Source organism: Centruroides sculpturatus, unplaced genomic scaffold, assembly GCF_000671375.1.
Source record: "Centruroides sculpturatus isolate CEXI.00-Female unplaced genomic scaffold, Cexi_2.0 scaffold1475, whole genome shotgun sequence".
Taxonomy (NCBI): Eukaryota; Metazoa; Arthropoda; class Arachnida; order Scorpiones; family Buthidae; genus Centruroides; species Centruroides sculpturatus.
Genome location: NW_019385693.1, coordinates 21,535 through 38,647, shown reverse-complemented (window position 1 = coordinate 38,647; position 17,113 = coordinate 21,535). Strand labels below are relative to the sequence as shown.

At 31.7% G+C, this 17,113-nt stretch overlaps 2 protein-coding genes and 1 long non-coding RNA gene across 5 annotated transcripts in view; 1 reads left to right on the top strand and 2 right to left on the bottom strand.

Annotated features, from left to right (window-relative positions):
* Positions 1-679: 679 nt before the first annotated feature.
* Positions 680-5,706, top strand: LOC111641253 (choline O-acetyltransferase-like). Its single transcript, XM_023387394.1, has 15 exons — positions 680-836; positions 948-1,136; positions 1,199-1,317; positions 1,388-1,441; positions 1,512-1,677; positions 2,401-2,575; positions 2,648-2,850; positions 3,293-3,393; positions 3,458-3,574; positions 4,515-4,637; positions 4,719-4,857; positions 4,927-4,986; positions 5,065-5,202; positions 5,273-5,490; positions 5,559-5,706. The coding sequence occupies exons 1-15, from the start codon at positions 699-701 to the stop codon at positions 5,596-5,598; spliced, it is 1,980 nt and encodes a 659-aa protein (XP_023243162.1). The 5' UTR covers positions 680-698; the 3' UTR covers positions 5,599-5,706.
* Positions 5,707-7,295: 1,589 nt separating this feature from the next.
* Positions 7,296-10,511, bottom strand: LOC111641250 (constitutive coactivator of peroxisome proliferator-activated receptor gamma-like). 3 transcript variants are annotated; one of them, XM_023387390.1, is made up of 4 exons: positions 8,497-10,511; positions 8,165-8,442; positions 7,882-8,088; positions 7,296-7,803 (listed from the first exon to the last, which is right to left on the bottom strand). In XM_023387390.1, exons 1-4 carry the CDS (start codon positions 9,650-9,652, stop codon positions 7,720-7,722), a joined length of 1,725 nt encoding a protein of 574 aa, XP_023243158.1. In that variant the 5' UTR covers positions 9,653-10,511; the 3' UTR covers positions 7,296-7,719. The 3 variants fall into 3 exon arrangements, with proteins under 3 accessions (XP_023243158.1, XP_023243159.1, XP_023243157.1); XM_023387391.1 differs by having other exon boundaries at positions 7,297-7,803; positions 8,165-8,430; XM_023387389.1 differs by having other exon boundaries at positions 7,297-7,803; positions 8,165-10,511.
* Positions 10,512-10,564: 53 nt separating this feature from the next.
* The window catches only part of LOC111641251, a 13,091-nt gene continuing 6,542 nt past the window's right edge, over positions 10,565-17,113 (bottom strand). Inside the window, exons 2-4 of the long non-coding RNA XR_002759374.1 lie at positions 12,099-12,340; positions 11,006-11,198; positions 10,565-10,923 (exon numbers count right to left, since the gene is read on the bottom strand). This is a non-coding gene — a long non-coding RNA (uncharacterized LOC111641251). The remainder of the gene's footprint in view (positions 10,924-11,005; positions 11,199-12,098; positions 12,341-17,113) is intronic.

Here is a 17,113-nt window from a genome sequence, read left to right as displayed (position 1 = left end):
GATAACCGAAAAGTATGAAAAAATCCATTATTAGTGTAGTATATTATTATATCCCATGTAATTAGTATATTAGTATATCGCTATTAACCTATTTTGCGTTGAATTTTCATCGATGTTAAGCCTAACAAAAATTTTTTAAAATAATAATCGTCGCTATTGTATCGTTAAAAATTAGAAAATTAAGCCTCGTTTAAATACTGGCTCCCTTTCATAGTCGAGCCATGTTGCCAGCTAAAACACGTAAAAATAATATTAAAGTAGCCAAGACACAGCCAAATATTGTAGCGCCACATCAATAGCGGACATTTGAAATTTGCCGACTAGGACGGTCGGTTAACCGAGGGTTCGGTTGATAGGGGGTCGGATAATCGAGGTTCTACTGTATTTTCATATTAATTCCTGCCAAACGCCCATTATGGGCTCCACGCGTCCACAACAAAACGGTCGAGTGGTGACCGACACGTCCTTTGCACCACACCTGAAAAATTTCTGGAGTTTTTCAACCCGTTCGCATTCTATTCCAAACTCTTACAGAGACATAAGATGTAACCTTAATTACTCGGCTAAATCGAAACGAAGCAAAGAACTCAACTCGGATCAATTAATATATATATGTGTGCGTGTGTGTGTGTGTATGTGCACAGTAAATAAATAAAAAACTATTAACATACAATCTGGAATTATGTCAAAAATACAGTATGTATTATCAACGCATTATTGTGCAACAACCGACTGGCATTGTTTCAACTTTAACAAAAGTCTTCGGCAAATTAACGAGTTGCGGTTCAAACTTTTTCGGCAGAAACAAAGTGAAAATGACTGAAATGAAAGAAACCGTGAGTCTAAGTTGTCAATTAGGATAAAGGGTTTTAAATTTTCTAACGTAATTGATAATGCATTCGACGACCATGGTACATTTACATTTGATAAATCACTTTCCCTTTTAGGAATTGCCAAAGCCGTCGGTTCCCGAGCTTTCTGTCACTCTAAAGAGATTCTTGGAAGGAATCAAAGCAATTGTCTCCAATGACAAATACGAGGAAGCTCGAAGATTGATCGAAGAACATCAAAAGTCGGGAGAAATGCAAAAGCTGCAGGGGTTCTTGAAGAAATATGCAGAAAACAATGAAAATTATGTGAGTGTTTCTTCTTCCTCGACAAGCGCTTTCACTAGAAATAATAATAAACGCCTTTGTAGGTGACCGGATTCTGGCTGAACGATATGTATTTGAAAAATCCTTTGCCTCTCCCCATCAACTCCAATCCGTTTTTCCTGCTGCCCAAGCGGGAATTCAAAACGGATGACGACAGATTTCGGTAATGGTTTCTCGTGAAATAGTCATTTTGAAGTAATTTGCCTTATTGACGACTGTGTATTATTTCTCAGATTCATAGCGAAATTTATCATCTTCTCGCTTACGTTCAAGCAAAGAATTGACAGGTAAACAGAAATTACAAACAAACGAATTATTTACACGAAAGAACTGGCTAAAAAGACTCATTTGTTGCAGTGGTCAATTAATGCAGGAATTTGCCGGAGGACAAGGGAGAGGAAATGCACTTTCCATGGCCACGTATCATCACTTCTTCGCAGCTTACAGAAGACCGGGCAAGAGTAAAGACGAGCAGATTTTAAGTGTAGGCGGCAGACATATCATTGTGATCTGCAACAATCAGGTAAGAAAACAATTTCATTTATTGTCCTTATAACTTTTCGATATTTCGAGCTTGCCATTTCCTTTCGACATACATTACATTAAATCTTTTTTCCATATGGTTCCATACTTCTGCATATACTGCTATTCTCTATTACTTTAAATTGGAGTATATAATTTATTAAATAAATAAAATTCTTTGTTAGACAAATCTTTTCTTTTTTAATGCCAATTATTTAATTAAAGTAAATTTATACAATTCACTTAGTATTTCAATATTCACGTAGGAATATTAAAAATATTATCCACCTATCACAATACACTTTTCTCGACAGTTATTGTAACCTTCGTAACTTCCTGCTATCTGCGAAGATAGTACGAAAATCTTTTAAAGTATACGTCTTCTACTGTCGAACAATTTTAAATGCGAGGTATATACAGGGTGATTGAAAAGGTCTTAGACACCCTTTAAAGGTAAGTCAAAAATACAAACAAAAAGCCATTTTCTCCTGGGAACATACCTAGTATAGCCGCAAACACCATCCGAGCGTTCTAATAAACACGATGTATTTCTTTCTGCGTAGTTCTATTACCACAGAACCATTCCAGTGTTAAGAAAGTACTTTCTCTATTTAATTTTCATTTCGTACTTACGCGTGTAAGTAATTCTAATTACACGCGTTCATTAGATATTAGTTTCATACATGCTGATGTTTTAAAAATTACATTTTTAAGTATTTAACAGCTATTTGTGTTGATGATACCTGGTAGAATTGCTCTTCCGAGTGAAAAAGCCCTGGTAGAAAAACTCCAGAAAATCGATACTCTCAGTAAGCTGGAGCCACACTACCCACCAGTGGGGATTCTCACGGCTCTCGATCGAAGAGAATGGGCAAGAATAAGAGAACAAATGATCGAAAGTGAGATCAAAGCGAAAACTTTCTTAGATAATAAAAATCCTTGATCTTTAACTGGAATTTACGATTACGCAGATGAAAATAATAAAGAATCCATTCAGGATATTGAAAATTGCCTGTTTGTAGTGTGCATGGACGAATCGAACGAAGGGGTGTGGAAACAAACGAGATCGAAATGCTTTTCGGTCCAGAAATTGGAAGAGATGGCCCATCACATCCTTCACGGCAATAAAAGTGAACATTCCACCGGTAACAGATGGTTCGATAAATTTATTCAGGTAAAATTTATTCATTGCTAACCAGTAACATAAAAAGACGGCAATTTTCAATCGTACGCTTCATTTTAAAATACTCTCGGAGGATTACTTTCGTGTGTAACATAATTTGATACGAATAAATATATTTACCACTAAATTCATTAAAAAATAAATCGTAATACGTAAAGGACACAGAAGCAATCTCACCATGCGATTTATATTTTGAACGTTTTTTCTTTCGTACAGTTGAGTTTCTTTATATTCTAAACGAAGCGTATCGAGCAGTTTGTTTACGAACACAAAAGAATGAATACTTTCTTTTGTATTAATTAATTTCACCCGCATTGTCATTTTGCTTTTGAATAAATCTGAATTTCAATTTGATTAAAAGAAAAATTTCTATATTTACCTATAAAATCGTACATAAATTGATGCCAGAGTATTAACTCTTGTTGTTTTGTAGTTTATCGTGACCAAAAATGGTGTGAACGGAATTGTGATCGAACATTCGGTGTCGGAAGGGATTACCGTTTTAAGATTCTGTGAAGAATTCCTGGACTTTTTGTAAGATATTTTTATCTGGAATTAAATATTAGAAATGAAAATGAAGTGTTTAATCTATTTGCAGAGAAAAGGATCAGCCGAAGAGATCGTCCGACGATCTATTGACAGTCAGAAGACTAATTTGGGACCTGAATGAACCTCTCGTAAAAGAGATCAAAAATGCATCGGTCGTCACAAACGTGTAAGATACTCAAATTTTCAAAAATTCAAGAAAATATGTCAGTTTACGCTTTGCCTATCTTTAGTATCATAATTCCTTAAAAGTTACGATATGCAAAACGACACGTAAAATCACTATAAGGCGTTTAGGCCTATGTTTGAAAAGAATTTACTTTTATTTACAGACAATTCCCATCGTTAGATATTGATCCACCATTTAGTAGATTCTTTTGATTCTATCAATCGAGAAATGTTGCGAAAAGTAACATTATTTATCGAAAGAAATTCGATAATAATCATAAACAAACGTTGTCGCAATCTCGGCTCAATATTCTGTTCTTTTTAAGATGTCCATCAACAAATAGAACATCTCACAATATTTATAAACGGTGTCCCAAAAGTTTCCATATATACAAAGGTGAAATGTAACTTATTCACAAAACATTAAAATGTCAGCAATAACACCATTGAATTCTGGTAGTTACCAGAATTCAATGGTGTTATTTATTCGGCCACTGATGGGCTTTGTGTCACTGTATGGAGACTTTTGGAACACCCTGTGTTTAATTTATTTGTCATTTTAACACAGTTCATTAAAAGCCTAAAATAATTTCCTGTTATTTGTAATCGTAACCAATTGTATAGCTAGTTTTTCACGTACCCTGTGTAAGATTTTAGTCTTGATTACCCATTTTTGGAAGAAAAAATACGTACGATAGAAAGGGTCGGCTATTTTTAAACGTTAACCAAGAACGTTACGAAATTGAACCCCATACAGCAAAATGTAATATTTGAAAATAAACGTTTTTGTAATTTTTGGTTCACATTTCAGACACCTCTTGTTATGACGTTGCACCCAGTTATGGCACTTATTATAGCTTTACAGCTGCGTTTCATTTGATCTTTAAAGACAATTATGGTCTGTAGGACGACCATTTATTCACTGTAAACATTATTTTCAGATTAATCGACACGCTGGAACTCAATGTTTTTATATTTGACAATTACGGCAAAGGTTTTCCGAAGAAACTAAAAATCAGTCCCGATGTGTTCATTCAGTTGTGCTTGCAGTTGACATACTTCAGGTTTGTTTAAACGACGATTCTCTTTCTTTTAAAGCTTATTTGAGCGTAACTAAATCACCAATGCCGTTATTTTCTCATCAGAACGCATGGCCAAATGACGGCCACTTACGAAAGTGGGGCTTTAAGGAAATTCAGATTCGGTCGCATCGACAACATCCGCGCTTCCAGCCAAGAGGCTTTGGATTTCTCAAAGTCCATGTTAGATTCCTCCCCGAGTCAGGTCAGTCGAATGGAAACTTCTCAATCATCATAAAACCTTGATTCAAATAGACTCGTTCGATATATTTAGGCAGAAAAATGGGATAAATTTCAAAATGCCGTGAAAAAGCAAAACGAAATCCTTCTCTACGTAAGTAGCAAAGAGTTATAAATGAATCAAAAACTACTTAACAATTTCACAATTGTGATAATATGTATTTTCGTGTAGACAATCAACGGAGAAGGACCGGATAACCATCTTTTGTGTTTAAAAGAAATGGCTGCACTGCACGGTTTAGAAGAACCGGCACTTTATCAGACAGATTTTTACAAAGAGTTCGTGAATTTCCGTTTATCCACCAGTCAGGTCAGGCATCTTTTTATGTATCGATTAACCGTTAGCGAGTGGAAGAGAATTAATTGATTGGCTTTCGTAGCTTCCGACGACGTACGACATCAAAGTTGGATACGGTCCCGTGGTGCCCGACGGATACGGTTGTTCGTACAATCCGGAAGAGAGTCGTATCGTCTTTTGCATTTCTTCGTTCAAAAACGACCCCTCCACGGACTCGGAGAAGTTTGCACAGAATCTGCGATTGAGTTTGATGGAGTTGAAGGAGCTTTGCGAGAGTGCTCGAACTGCAGTTTCCACCAGGTTGTTCTTTGTCGTTAAACAATTCGTTCGTTTTAGAAAATCGAATTACTCACATCTTATTGTTTTAGCTTACCGACAAAGGCTGCAGTTAAAACTGAAGCAAAATAAATTGAATGAAGAATCTTTTAGGCCATTCGGATATTTTCGGCTTCAAAATTTTTGAATTGAGAAAAAGTTATTTAATTAATAATGATTAAAAATTCATTTAATACATTTCACGAAAACATTCGTTGTTCGTTTTATTTATCTGACCGTAATTTACGGATAATGCAGTTTTTCATTTAGATTATAAATATGGTAGATTTACTATTTGCGTAAATGTGAAAAATTTAACCACCGTTTACTTTTGATTCAATATGAAAACGTTCGACATAACAAAAATTAATATTTATTCTTTATATTATCGTTTTTCACTGACACTAAAGCACCGTGCGTAGCTACTATAATTGGTCTCAACTTACCACAACGGAGTATACGAAAATCTTCTCATTAATGGCATTATTATTAATATAGGGCGTTCCAAAAGTCTCCATACAGTGTCACAAATCAAGCCCACCAGTGGCCGGATAAATAAAACCATTGAATTCTGGTTGTTGGTCATTGGTTTGTAAACTGTTGGCTGGCCACCGTGCCGTGTTCTGGGTTTTCTTCGTGTGTCTAACACCTAAACAGAATCCAGTTTCCACATAGGAAATCCTGCTAGAAGTTATCCCGTTGACAGATTAGCCACGTGTTCTGTTGCCTTACTGGCTTACTCCGTCAATCCACTGGCACAAATCTTAATGCTGATATTTAATGTTTTGTGAATAAACTTACTTTTCGCCTTTGTATGTATGGACACCCGGTATATCACTTGTCAGATTTTCTTGCAGATTTAGTTTTAACGACTTTCTCAACCACGTGTGCGTGGTGTTCTGTTGTTTCATCGATAAACAAATTTTAGAAACTACAAAAACTATGGTCAATATACAGTCAAACCTCGAGTATCAAACGCCTGGCTTTTCGAACAATTCGATGTACGAACAAAATTTTTAACTCATATTTGCCCCAGTTTACTCGTTATTAGCGTTTACAATTTAAAAAATTCACCCAGTTTCATAAAACATGGCGTGTGATTGTTATACAGTACGTAAAAAATGTTCTGTAATTTTACAGAACATTTTTTACGAATAACATTGGGCGGTATCTATAATGGATACCAATTAGGCACGATGATAAGTGTGCAACTTGATTTTCGATTTTTATGCAATTTTTACGTGTTACACATTTTCATAAATCTGTATATGTTTAAAATTTTTTAAATACCTTTTCTTCATTCTTTTCTTCCCAAAAACAAGAACTCAGTTTTTATACATTATTATTATTATTAATTATTATAAAATGTCAAAAAGCGAAATTTTGAGGGTATGGATGGGTTTTACAAAAATTTGTAAATTCCAGTAACGAATAAAATCGTCATTAAATCAGAACCTCCTTTATCTCTCCACCCTGTCGCCCTTTAACAATCAAAATTGAAAAGCATCAATACCCTAATACACAAACCTATCTGAAAAATTTCAGAATTTTTTGACAAAAAAACAGGAAGAAAAACTGAATATTTTTGCATTGTGGGGATGAAATAAGGAGAAGAAATTTCCGATAAAGAATATAACTTATAAATTTATGTGCCTTGCTTTTAATAAGCTTAACATCCAATTTAGAAATGTTCAAAAAACGTTGTATTTTTCACGAAACCAACATCGATACAAACTGAAAGAAACTTTTCTCTTTTTGGAATTTTTGTGTCAAAACAAAATACCCGTTTGTCAGATAAATCAAACGTTTGTCTGTGTGTATTAAAAAGTTATTTTAATACAAACATATTTTTTAGTAAATGTTGAAACAAATACAATTTAAAATTTTATTAAAATTTACTGTTTATTTACGATAGTTAAATTATGCTTCTTCTAAGAATACAAAGTTTTGCTGGCCTTATCAAATAAGATGGCGTGAAGAAAGTAAATGATCATAGAACGAGTAGTTTAAGGATATTCTTACATCCACGTATAAAAACCGATACGAGCAGGATTGAAAATTGAAGAATGGAACTTCTGTTGGATTAGAGTGTGGATCGAGTCTCGTCCAATAAAGTATTGGACGAGAGTCCAATACTTTACCTTCGTACACAATATCGATAATAGCTTCACCTTCACGAATAGGCGCATTATATTATATAAATTAGTACACGTATTAAACTTTATTTTCTTCATTTTCCAGACTGGTTCCAATGATTGTTATTTCGTAAAGTTTACGAAAAATTTCTATAATTTCTGTCTGGAAATAATATAAAAATACTAAATTAATTTTAAAGTATTGCAAACTTTTCGAAGATACAAAATATTAAAAATTTACATTATCTTCGCAACAAGACTCCACCGAATGACTATTATTTTGTAGTTTTTCAAGGAAATAAGCGAACGACTTTCCGTCGAAATATTTCCATGGCATAGCGTCTCTAAGTGGAATGGGACAGCCACAGACACTCAGTAAATATAATAAATTGCTTATTCCTTTCTGAAATAGGCTAATCAAATACACAATCCTGGTATCTTCTGGTGCCTAGAATTAAGATAAAATATCGTTTTATACGTTTACAATAAAAAATATTACAGTTTTAAATTTTGTTTCTCCACACCTTTATGTTGGAGAATTTGCTGGTATCTTCGAAGGAAACAGAAATGGCTTGAATGATGAAGGCTTTAACTTCTTCTGGTTTTAGTTCAATGTCTTTTAACTTCAAAAGATAATTAAGCAGACTGCAAAGAACTATGAAAGCATTTTCAATTTGACACAATTTAGGCAAAGGAATGGTTAAGTTTAAGCATTTTGAAAATAAAACCCAACGTTTCTGGACAAGACATTGTTTTCTCCCAAACCAGAGATTTTCCAGCGTTGGACAATCTATAACGGGAACTAAACATAAAATTAAGCCGATTAAAGTAATAATAATAATAATAATACGCTTACCGTTTGACTCAATTAACACATTATTTACAATTTCTTCGTCTTCATTTTCACCGCAAATGCATCTTTCGGTGATACATACGGGCCTGTTTCGAAACAATAGAGAATACATTTTCTGTCTGATCGGTCTAAATGCTAAAATCGACGGAGTCCATTTTTGCGAAGAATCTGAAATGGTTATCCTTTCTGCATATTCTTTAAAAGTCAACAATTTATAGATAATACCGGGAGCCTCGCATTTTCTAATTTTAGAGATGATATTTTTATTCTTTTTATTATTAAAAATATCCCGAAGTCTATACATATCTAAATAAGTATTCAACATCCTCTCATTTATATATGTAACTCTAGATATATATGGAATTTCTTCCTTTTTTCCATACCACTGATATTCTTTCATTGTGCCAACGATGTTTTCTATTATATTCAACTGTTCTTTATAGGTCTCACCTTTGCGAAAGACATTCATCGAAATACACGCAAATAACGGCAACTGTTTAGGTTTCAACGTCAGTAAATCAATTAATAGAGAACGATAGTATATTTTACCCTCGTCTTTAAGAAGATCGAAATATTTAGAATAGAAAACAGGTTTAGTATTAAAGAATAAACAATCTAATTTATCGCAAAGTATTCCTAAACACTCGGGAATACAATTAGCATATTTTGCGACTTCGTAAAGGGAATTATCTACAGTATTATAGACTCGACATTTGCACTCATATTTTAGGATATATCTGATGTACGAAGATATTCCGGGTGGAATGGTGCACCTTTGATCATCTGTATGAAGATCTATCAATGGATCATCAACTATTACTTGTTTTCTTTCGGGGAGATGAACTCGCTTCCAATTTGTCCCTTTCTTTAAATCATTTTTACTAATTCCATTAAAGTAAAACACGGGTTCGATGTTTAATTCGTGAAAATCTTTGACCCATTTTTTTAGAATAGCGATATATTCTTTCCAATTTCCTCCGTACAATCCAGAAGCCGATGAAAAATATATTTGTTTATGTATTTTTAAACTGTAAATTACTAAAATAGGGCGTCTATTAAACAAACGTGAAAAAATTCGAAAGAAATTTTTTAATGATACTTTCCGACTGACTCGATTAGCATTTCTCTCGATGTATTCACTAAGATCTATTTCTTTCATGTTAGTTTCTATAAAAATTATACAAAGTTCATAAAAGCATTATTTTAAATACGGTAAATATTATAATATACATATAGTAATTGCATCCTGATGCGATGCCGGACACTTTCTTACAAATAATGCTAAAATAACAAAAGTGTACCTACCAAAAAGCGATATATCATATTAAAAACAGCTTACATAAACAGATACGTATCAGGAAATGAAAGAAATTATTAAAAACATTAATTTTGAATTTGATTTTTGGAAACAATTGTGTTTATTATTTAGTATATATTTTTCGGTTTGCAAAACATTTATTTATATTTATATCAAAGATAATGTTTCATTCAAGTTTCAGCTTTGCTTCTAACTCAATATAATACAATTAAAAAAATTAAATTTTTCCTTTGGTTTGGTGGGATTAATTCTCAAGGAAATAATCCGCGAGCATTAGCCAGGTGATCTACTGACTGATTTAGTCATTTTTCTAAATTTCAGTTATCCACATAAAAGATTATTTTTAAGCACAATTTATCTACCGTGTTAGATTATCAAATATTTAAGGTATTTTCCCATGTATCTAAGGTCCCGTAAGGTGATTTCTACAGGATAAGAATGAAGGCAAGATAGTTCACAGTTCACTGTTGTTTGTAACTACAAAGTTTATTATTGATATTTTAGCGCAAAAGGTCGCCATCGGTAGCGCAAAACTTATAGGCATGGAGTCTATTACAATTATAATTAGACGACGAGCGCAATCTTACCTCATCAAAGACTCGTCTTCCTTCCTTCCCCGAATCTTAGTTCCTGAGAATGGTCATGGCGATCGAGGCAGAGTCTCATAGTATTTAACGGTAATTATATTAAAAATATTATGTAAATTCTCACCTAATCGCTCGTGGACGAGCTGGAATTTTCAACGCTAGACGTTTTCACAAATGCCGAAAAGATAAATAATATACTGTATATATTACCCAGTATTTTAAATTATATACGCTATGTATACTTAGTTTAGAATATAACTTTTTAATTTTATTACCTTCACAAATTTCTCAAATATGAGAAAAAATTTAGTCCTATCAATATATAACATTTTCCTTAAAAGTTAAGAAAATAAAGAAAATATAGATATCCTCATTATAATAATTTGTATCCGAATAAGTCACGCACACGTGCAATTCAAGACTGCTTCTAGTTTTTTTTATATAGGCCATTATTATTGCATAACAGCGACCCCATACTTGGCATGTAAATTTGTTAAGAAATAATAATAACGATCACTTCTCTTTCTATTGTATAAAAAATTTGAAAAATATTAAACACAGATACTTGCATTTCAATCCTTGTATAATTTAAAAGAGAATTACTTACGCTGTTTATTATGTTTAAATTAGCGAATTAAGAGTGCACTCGTCGCATCAGAGACCGTGGACGTTGTCACTTTAATGCCTTTGTTCATGGAAAACGAAGTCGTGGACTCCTACTTTTACTTTCCTGGCTCTGTTAAAGATATCGGTCAAACAATGACTCCCCAGAAATTTTACATTTTTGGATTTAGGGGACCCTGAAACATCGAAAAATGCAAAAACGTTCAGAGTTTTATTCTCTATGTATGGATGTTAATATGTATGGTACGATTTTGTTTATCCTCTTTGAAGCTTAATACTCCCGTGCTTTCGAAAATTTCTGAAATTTTGCAGGGAGGTTGGTCTATTTGGGGGGTTGATTCTATTAAATTTTGGTTGTGAAAGGTCAAGAGGATGGAGAGTGGTCACGCGTCATATCTCGCGAGGGGTCAGACTTAATGAAGATTTTACTTATTAGTATTTACAATATTTTGTAAAATATCTTTACCCTCAAAATTAAGTCTTTTGCTATTTTTAATAATTAAAAATATATAGTTTTTATAGCAAAATCTCATAACAGATGGTGCCACATACAATTTTAGTTATTTATTTTGATTAAAAATACAAATGTTATTTTTAAAATAAAATCTCACAAANTCGGGTCACAGATATTTTTTTTTGGTTTTTTTAATTTAATACGCAACATATCAAAAAAAGACAAATACGAATTCCGTTTTTTAAAATTTCAACGTTTGTCAACGCTTTTTTAAAGTGAAAACATCGGCAATTTATACAGCAACGGCAAAAAACCTATGTACAAAGTTTGGCTTCGGTTAATAACTAATAAAGGCTGCACCGAAGTCTTCATTTTTTTTTACCTAATGCTTCGTCGAGGAAGAGGGAAAACGAAGAAGATAAAAAGCATTCGGATGTTTTTTTTTAAACTAGTATCAAAAACCAGATTTATTAAAAATCGATTAATCGATTGTGCATTTACATAAACTGACCGAAAGTCGATGTTCCTCGACTATAATTTTATAAATACCATCGGCCCGAAAATATTATATATATATATATTTATATATATTTGAAGTAAATATTGCCTTATCGAGAATTACCTTTAATCGTATCACAAGTAAGGAGCCTAAGTTACTTTTCCGTTAGAGATAATTGTAAAATTCTTTCCAATATGTCTTCTTCTTCTCGTCTTTTTCTCTCGTCCTCTTCTTTTTGTTGTTCCGATAATTTTAATGCCAGCTCCAATTGAGATTCGTCATTGTTCGCTTCTCCTCTAACTTCGTTTTCTGGTGGTAAATTATCGGAAGAGCTTAAGTAAGAAGCCATACTTTCTTGAATTGCTCTGAAAATATAATTATCTTTTTTAATAAAATAAAAATAATACCAAAGTCCTTGATGTAGGAATTATCGACTAAATACAGTTTACATGATTAAATTTCTACATTATTATAAGGTATGCCAAACGTAAAAAATTCAAAATAACAATAATAATATGAATGCAGTGACTGGCAATAAGCATGCAGCATAATTAATAAAATGAGCGCGAAATTTTATTATGAAATATTTTCTTATCGAAAAGATCTATAAGAACTTTAAATGCAAGTTGCATTTACTTCAAAATTCGTTTCATGGCCACCTCTTTAAATTATAATTTATTTTATCACATAACTAAGAACAGATATATAGGCTACTATTTGTTCTTGATTACTACTGTACAGCGTTACGACGCGATGGAAAAAATTGATTAGGATCAAACTTTGCAAATCCAATTCAAGTTTGAATGACTAGACAACAGGATTTTTCATTATTTAAATAAAGTAAGTTAACTGTTTCTTTACAGCGGTTCTTAAAGATTAAGGATTAAAAGAAAAGGCGAGACAACCCCTAATTTGGCTTACTTTGGTTACGGCAATGCGACGATCTGCCGAGGAGAATGAAAGGCAGGCCTTTCTATCGGAAATTGGCCTTTATTTACGTGTTAGATACGTAAAGAAAACTCCACGTGAACAGCCCATTAGGTGAGGCGCGAACCGTGACCAACTATCAATGTTCAGTGATTTTATCCACTGAAACACTAGTGGGCACGAGACAATTCTTAATGTATAGGATGTCTCAGGAGATGCAAAAAATGACACAAAGGAGATGTAAGGTACCAATCATGAAATTTTTTGCAATTCTTTTTCATTGGATAAAATTTTATTTTACAAAAAATTGACAGATATAAATATTAAGTTCATTTTCAAAATAAGTGTGAAAGCAGAAAGACTAAGAAATCCTGATTTATAATAAAATTTTAATATAAATTTGGTTTTATGTTTTATTGTGAATAAAAGTAATGAAGCTTAATGTTTCAAATAATGATATAAATTTTTTGAAAAAATATGGATCCTATCAATATATACTCAAAGCTATGAAAAAAGTTATACAGTCAAAAATGTCAATACAAGAAACTGCAGTAACATTAATTAACCCAAAACTTAATCTATGCAAAATGTAATTCCATATATGATAAATAATCTGAACAGATAATATAGAAAATAAACTTTCATTTAGTTTATTTTAAAAACTTTCATGTTAAGTAAGTTTCAAAATGTTTCTTCTGAGTCATCTATGGCACTTGAATGTATTCTTAAATAATTAAAGTCCTTGGGGACATATAGTGTTAACCCTCAGTTCATGGCATTCTGGAGGTATTCAATTATGAATAATGCACCCTAGCATCAGCACACATCCATATCTGCTGGAGAAAAAGTATACCAGGACATTGCTGATTGCAAAAAATAAAGTGAATGATATGTTTCTGAAGCATAATGAGATCAAGAAGGCAGATGACACTGTTGTTGATGTGGAAAACATTACACCAAGAAAAATAATGTAAACAAAAATATTAAGGAAAAATAACTATTTTCTAAGCAATATTTTTAGGTTTTCAATAAGCAAAGCTGTGAAAATTGCAAAAATTCTTGCATAAAATATTCCTTGTGGGATTTTAATTATTATATAATCATAATCTTTTATGTTTTGATTATGAGATGACAGCCACATCTACAGGCAAAGTTTGGAGATCAAAAATATTAACACACACAAATTCATACAATTTTAGGATTTTTTTCAAACTCAATTACCCCAGAAATTTGACTCTGAGGGTTAGCACTATATGTCCCCAAGGACTTCAATTTAAAAATCAGCAATTGTCTTATATGTAAATACTTGTACAAATACATACCTTCCAAATAAAAGTAAAACATGAAAAGTTCATTTTGATAGGATATTAAACTTAATAATTTAGTAAAAATCAAGAGAATAATACCAAAAGAAAGACTTATCAGATAAAAAAGAAGTCCACAAAACAATATTTTTTGTAAGTCTTTAAAATTTCCTTTTCAATATCTAAAAATTAGTGAAGAATTCCTGAGAAAAATGGTTAATTAACATTTCTCTCAGGAATAATTACAGTTTCCTACACTATAAAAAATTAATTTGTTTTCTGACAATAAACAACATATAAATGATAGGTGATATCAGTTAATACAGCTAAATCATATTATAACACATATTTATATGTAACTTATATATATAACTACAATTTGCAAATTAAAAAATATTAAAATTATATTGACAAAAAAATTTGTAAGAGATTTCTGGCAATAGGATTTTGGGAAATAATTTGTTTACGTGCATGTCTGAGTTAATATGTACTGTACCTTAAAATTAACGCATATATACTACTTATACATATAAATTTCAAAGACAAATTAAAGTTTACATGCTTATTACAAATCACTCTATATAATATATTCTTTCACAAAAAAGTAATCAATAAAATAAAATAAAAATTAAATTAAAACTGTCTTTAAATAATATTGATGAAGTGCTTTTGATGCTGATTTTCAAAATTGATTTATTTTAAATTAAAATCAGATATTTTGGTCTTTTTGAAATAAATTTTATCTTCTAATCAATTTTAAATTTTAGGATTTATTCACATTATGGAAATATTATTTCAACTTGTACCAAGATGATCATAACAATGAACAACTACATGTTATCTGTAACCTGCAACTGAATTACAAATTGAATAAAGATTTCCTCTCTGCTCATCTTTAAGATGAATTTGTGATGGTTCATTATTACAATCATGTTAGTACAAGTTGTATGTATATATTTGCCAGTATCTAAACAATAAAAATAAAAATATTCTTTCATATATCAAAAATATTAAAACAGAATGTATAGTTCATAAAGTATTTAATTATACAGGACATTCCATGATATAGAGTCATATCTTTAGGAATATATTCCTAAAGTTATGACTCTACTTCATGGAATGTCATCATATCATATCATAGTTATGATATGATGACATTCCATGAAGTTAACATGAAGCATGACATTGAGCATGAAGCTAACATGAAGTTATTAACTTCATGGAATGTCATCATATCATATCATAGTTATGATATGATGACATTCCATGAAGTTAACATGAAGCATGACATTGAGCATGAAGCTAACATGAAGTTATGATATGTCTCTATATCATAACTTTAGGAATATATTCCTAAAGTTATGAGTTGAAAATAAGCTAAAAGAATCATGTAAACATATGTCAAATTTGCAACCATTATGTAGCCATACAATCACAAAATGCAAAACTGTAGACATAATGGAAGATAATCTTTTACTGATAAAAATAAAACAGAAGCACTGAGTTGAAAGTGCAAGAAACTACAACAAATGCTTAGAACAACATATTGTATGGAATAAAAATCGCTTTTCATTCAAGTTAGCTATTGATGACTCACTACTGCATAGCTATGCAATGATTGTGAAAATATATCAAATATATGTTCCCATGATCTTTTTAACTTAACTTCAGGTAAGGAATCTAATCTCTAAGCTATGATAATCATTGTAGAACATCCTATATTTCTGATAAAAGTGATAACACTCAATTTTTCATCAGATAATTCAGGATGTTCTGAAATCAGATAATTCAAAAATGTTCATATTTTCAGTACTTTGATTTTATACTTAATTTGTTTTGTTTAATTTTGCTTGTGGTTTTCAATTGGCCAGTGCACATAATTTATTTTTTGAAGCTATTGGGTTGTTCGGAAAGTAAGTTCGTTTTTTCTGTGGAAAAAATACAATTTTTTTAATAATAAATAAATATTTTATTGAATTATATATCGACCATTTTGGTCAAATACCTGTTGTCATCATTTCTGGTAGTAGCATGATTTCACATTCATAAAAGTTTTGATCGTTGCTTACAAAAAACTGATCCAAGTGATTTTTGACATTGTCATTTCAAGTAAATTAAAAATTTCAGTTAAAAAAAATTGTATAGACCAGAACAAGCAATAATCTGAGTGTGCTCCATCTGGCAAATATGGTTGGTGAGATAGCACATCCCATCTAAGTTATAACAGTTTCTGACAAATTACCAAACTTCTGTGAAATTTGACATTATCGTGGTAAAACACTACACCTGTTCTGTCGATCAATTCTGGCCGCCTTTTCCATTTGATGATATTACTCGATTTGTTTACTCGATGGCAGTACACTTTCGAATCAATTGTTAAATTGTCTGGTAAAAAGCTCAAAAAAAAATTTCCTTAAAATCCCACCAAAGAGAGCATCTCTCTTTAAAAACGTGTAAAACCCCTATATCGAGCTTTGAAACAAAACCAATTTGTTTCAAGTAATCATAAAAGGTTCATTTTGACAAATTTAATCTCTTAGGGATTTCACGTGTTGTTATTCGGCAGTTTGCTTCAATCGGTACCTTTATTTGGTTTTCATTGGCTTCAACTGGTCATCCAGAACGTGGTGCATCTTCAATATTGAAATTGCCAGAACGAAATTTTGTAAACCAGTTTTGGCACTGTCTTTCTCTCAACAATCATCTCCATACATGTACCATAATTTTTTTCTCACTTGAACAGCATTCTTACCTTTTCGGTAATAAAAGAGCAAAATATGCCGAAAATGCTGCTTCCGATCTTCCATATTTGATGGGACACAAAAAATAAACAATTGCACAAAATCAAACAAAATTTTTTACAAATAAGCCTTAAAATGCTAGCTGTCAAAATATATAATGATAATA

What these genes read in the sequence shown, in the direction of transcription:
- LOC111641253 (XM_023387394.1), top strand. Translation starts at nt 699, where the DNA reads ATGTATTATCAACGCATTATTGTGCAACAACCGACTGGCATTGTTTCA. An exon ending in CAGAAAACAATGAAAATTAT is followed by an intron (nt 1,137 to 1,198) that starts GTGAGTGTTTCT and finishes ACGCCTTTGTAG; the next exon opens with GTGACCGGATTCTGGCTGAA. An exon ending in AAGAGAACAAATGATCGAAA is followed by an intron (nt 2,576 to 2,647) that starts GTGAGATCAAAG and finishes ACGATTACGCAG; the next exon opens with ATGAAAATAATAAAGAATCC.
- LOC111641250 (XM_023387389.1), bottom strand. Translation starts at nt 9,652, where the DNA reads ATGAAAGAAATAGATCTTAGTGAATACATCGAGAGAAATGCTAATCGA. An exon ending in GCAAATTCTCCAACATAAAG is followed by an intron (nt 8,089 to 8,164) that starts GTGTGGAGAAAC and finishes TCTTAATTCTAG; the next exon opens with GCACCAGAAGATACCAGGAT. An exon ending in AGTCTTGTTGCGAAGATAAT is followed by an intron (nt 7,804 to 7,881) that starts GTAAATTTTTAA and finishes TATTATTTCCAG; the next exon opens with ACAGAAATTATAGAAATTTT.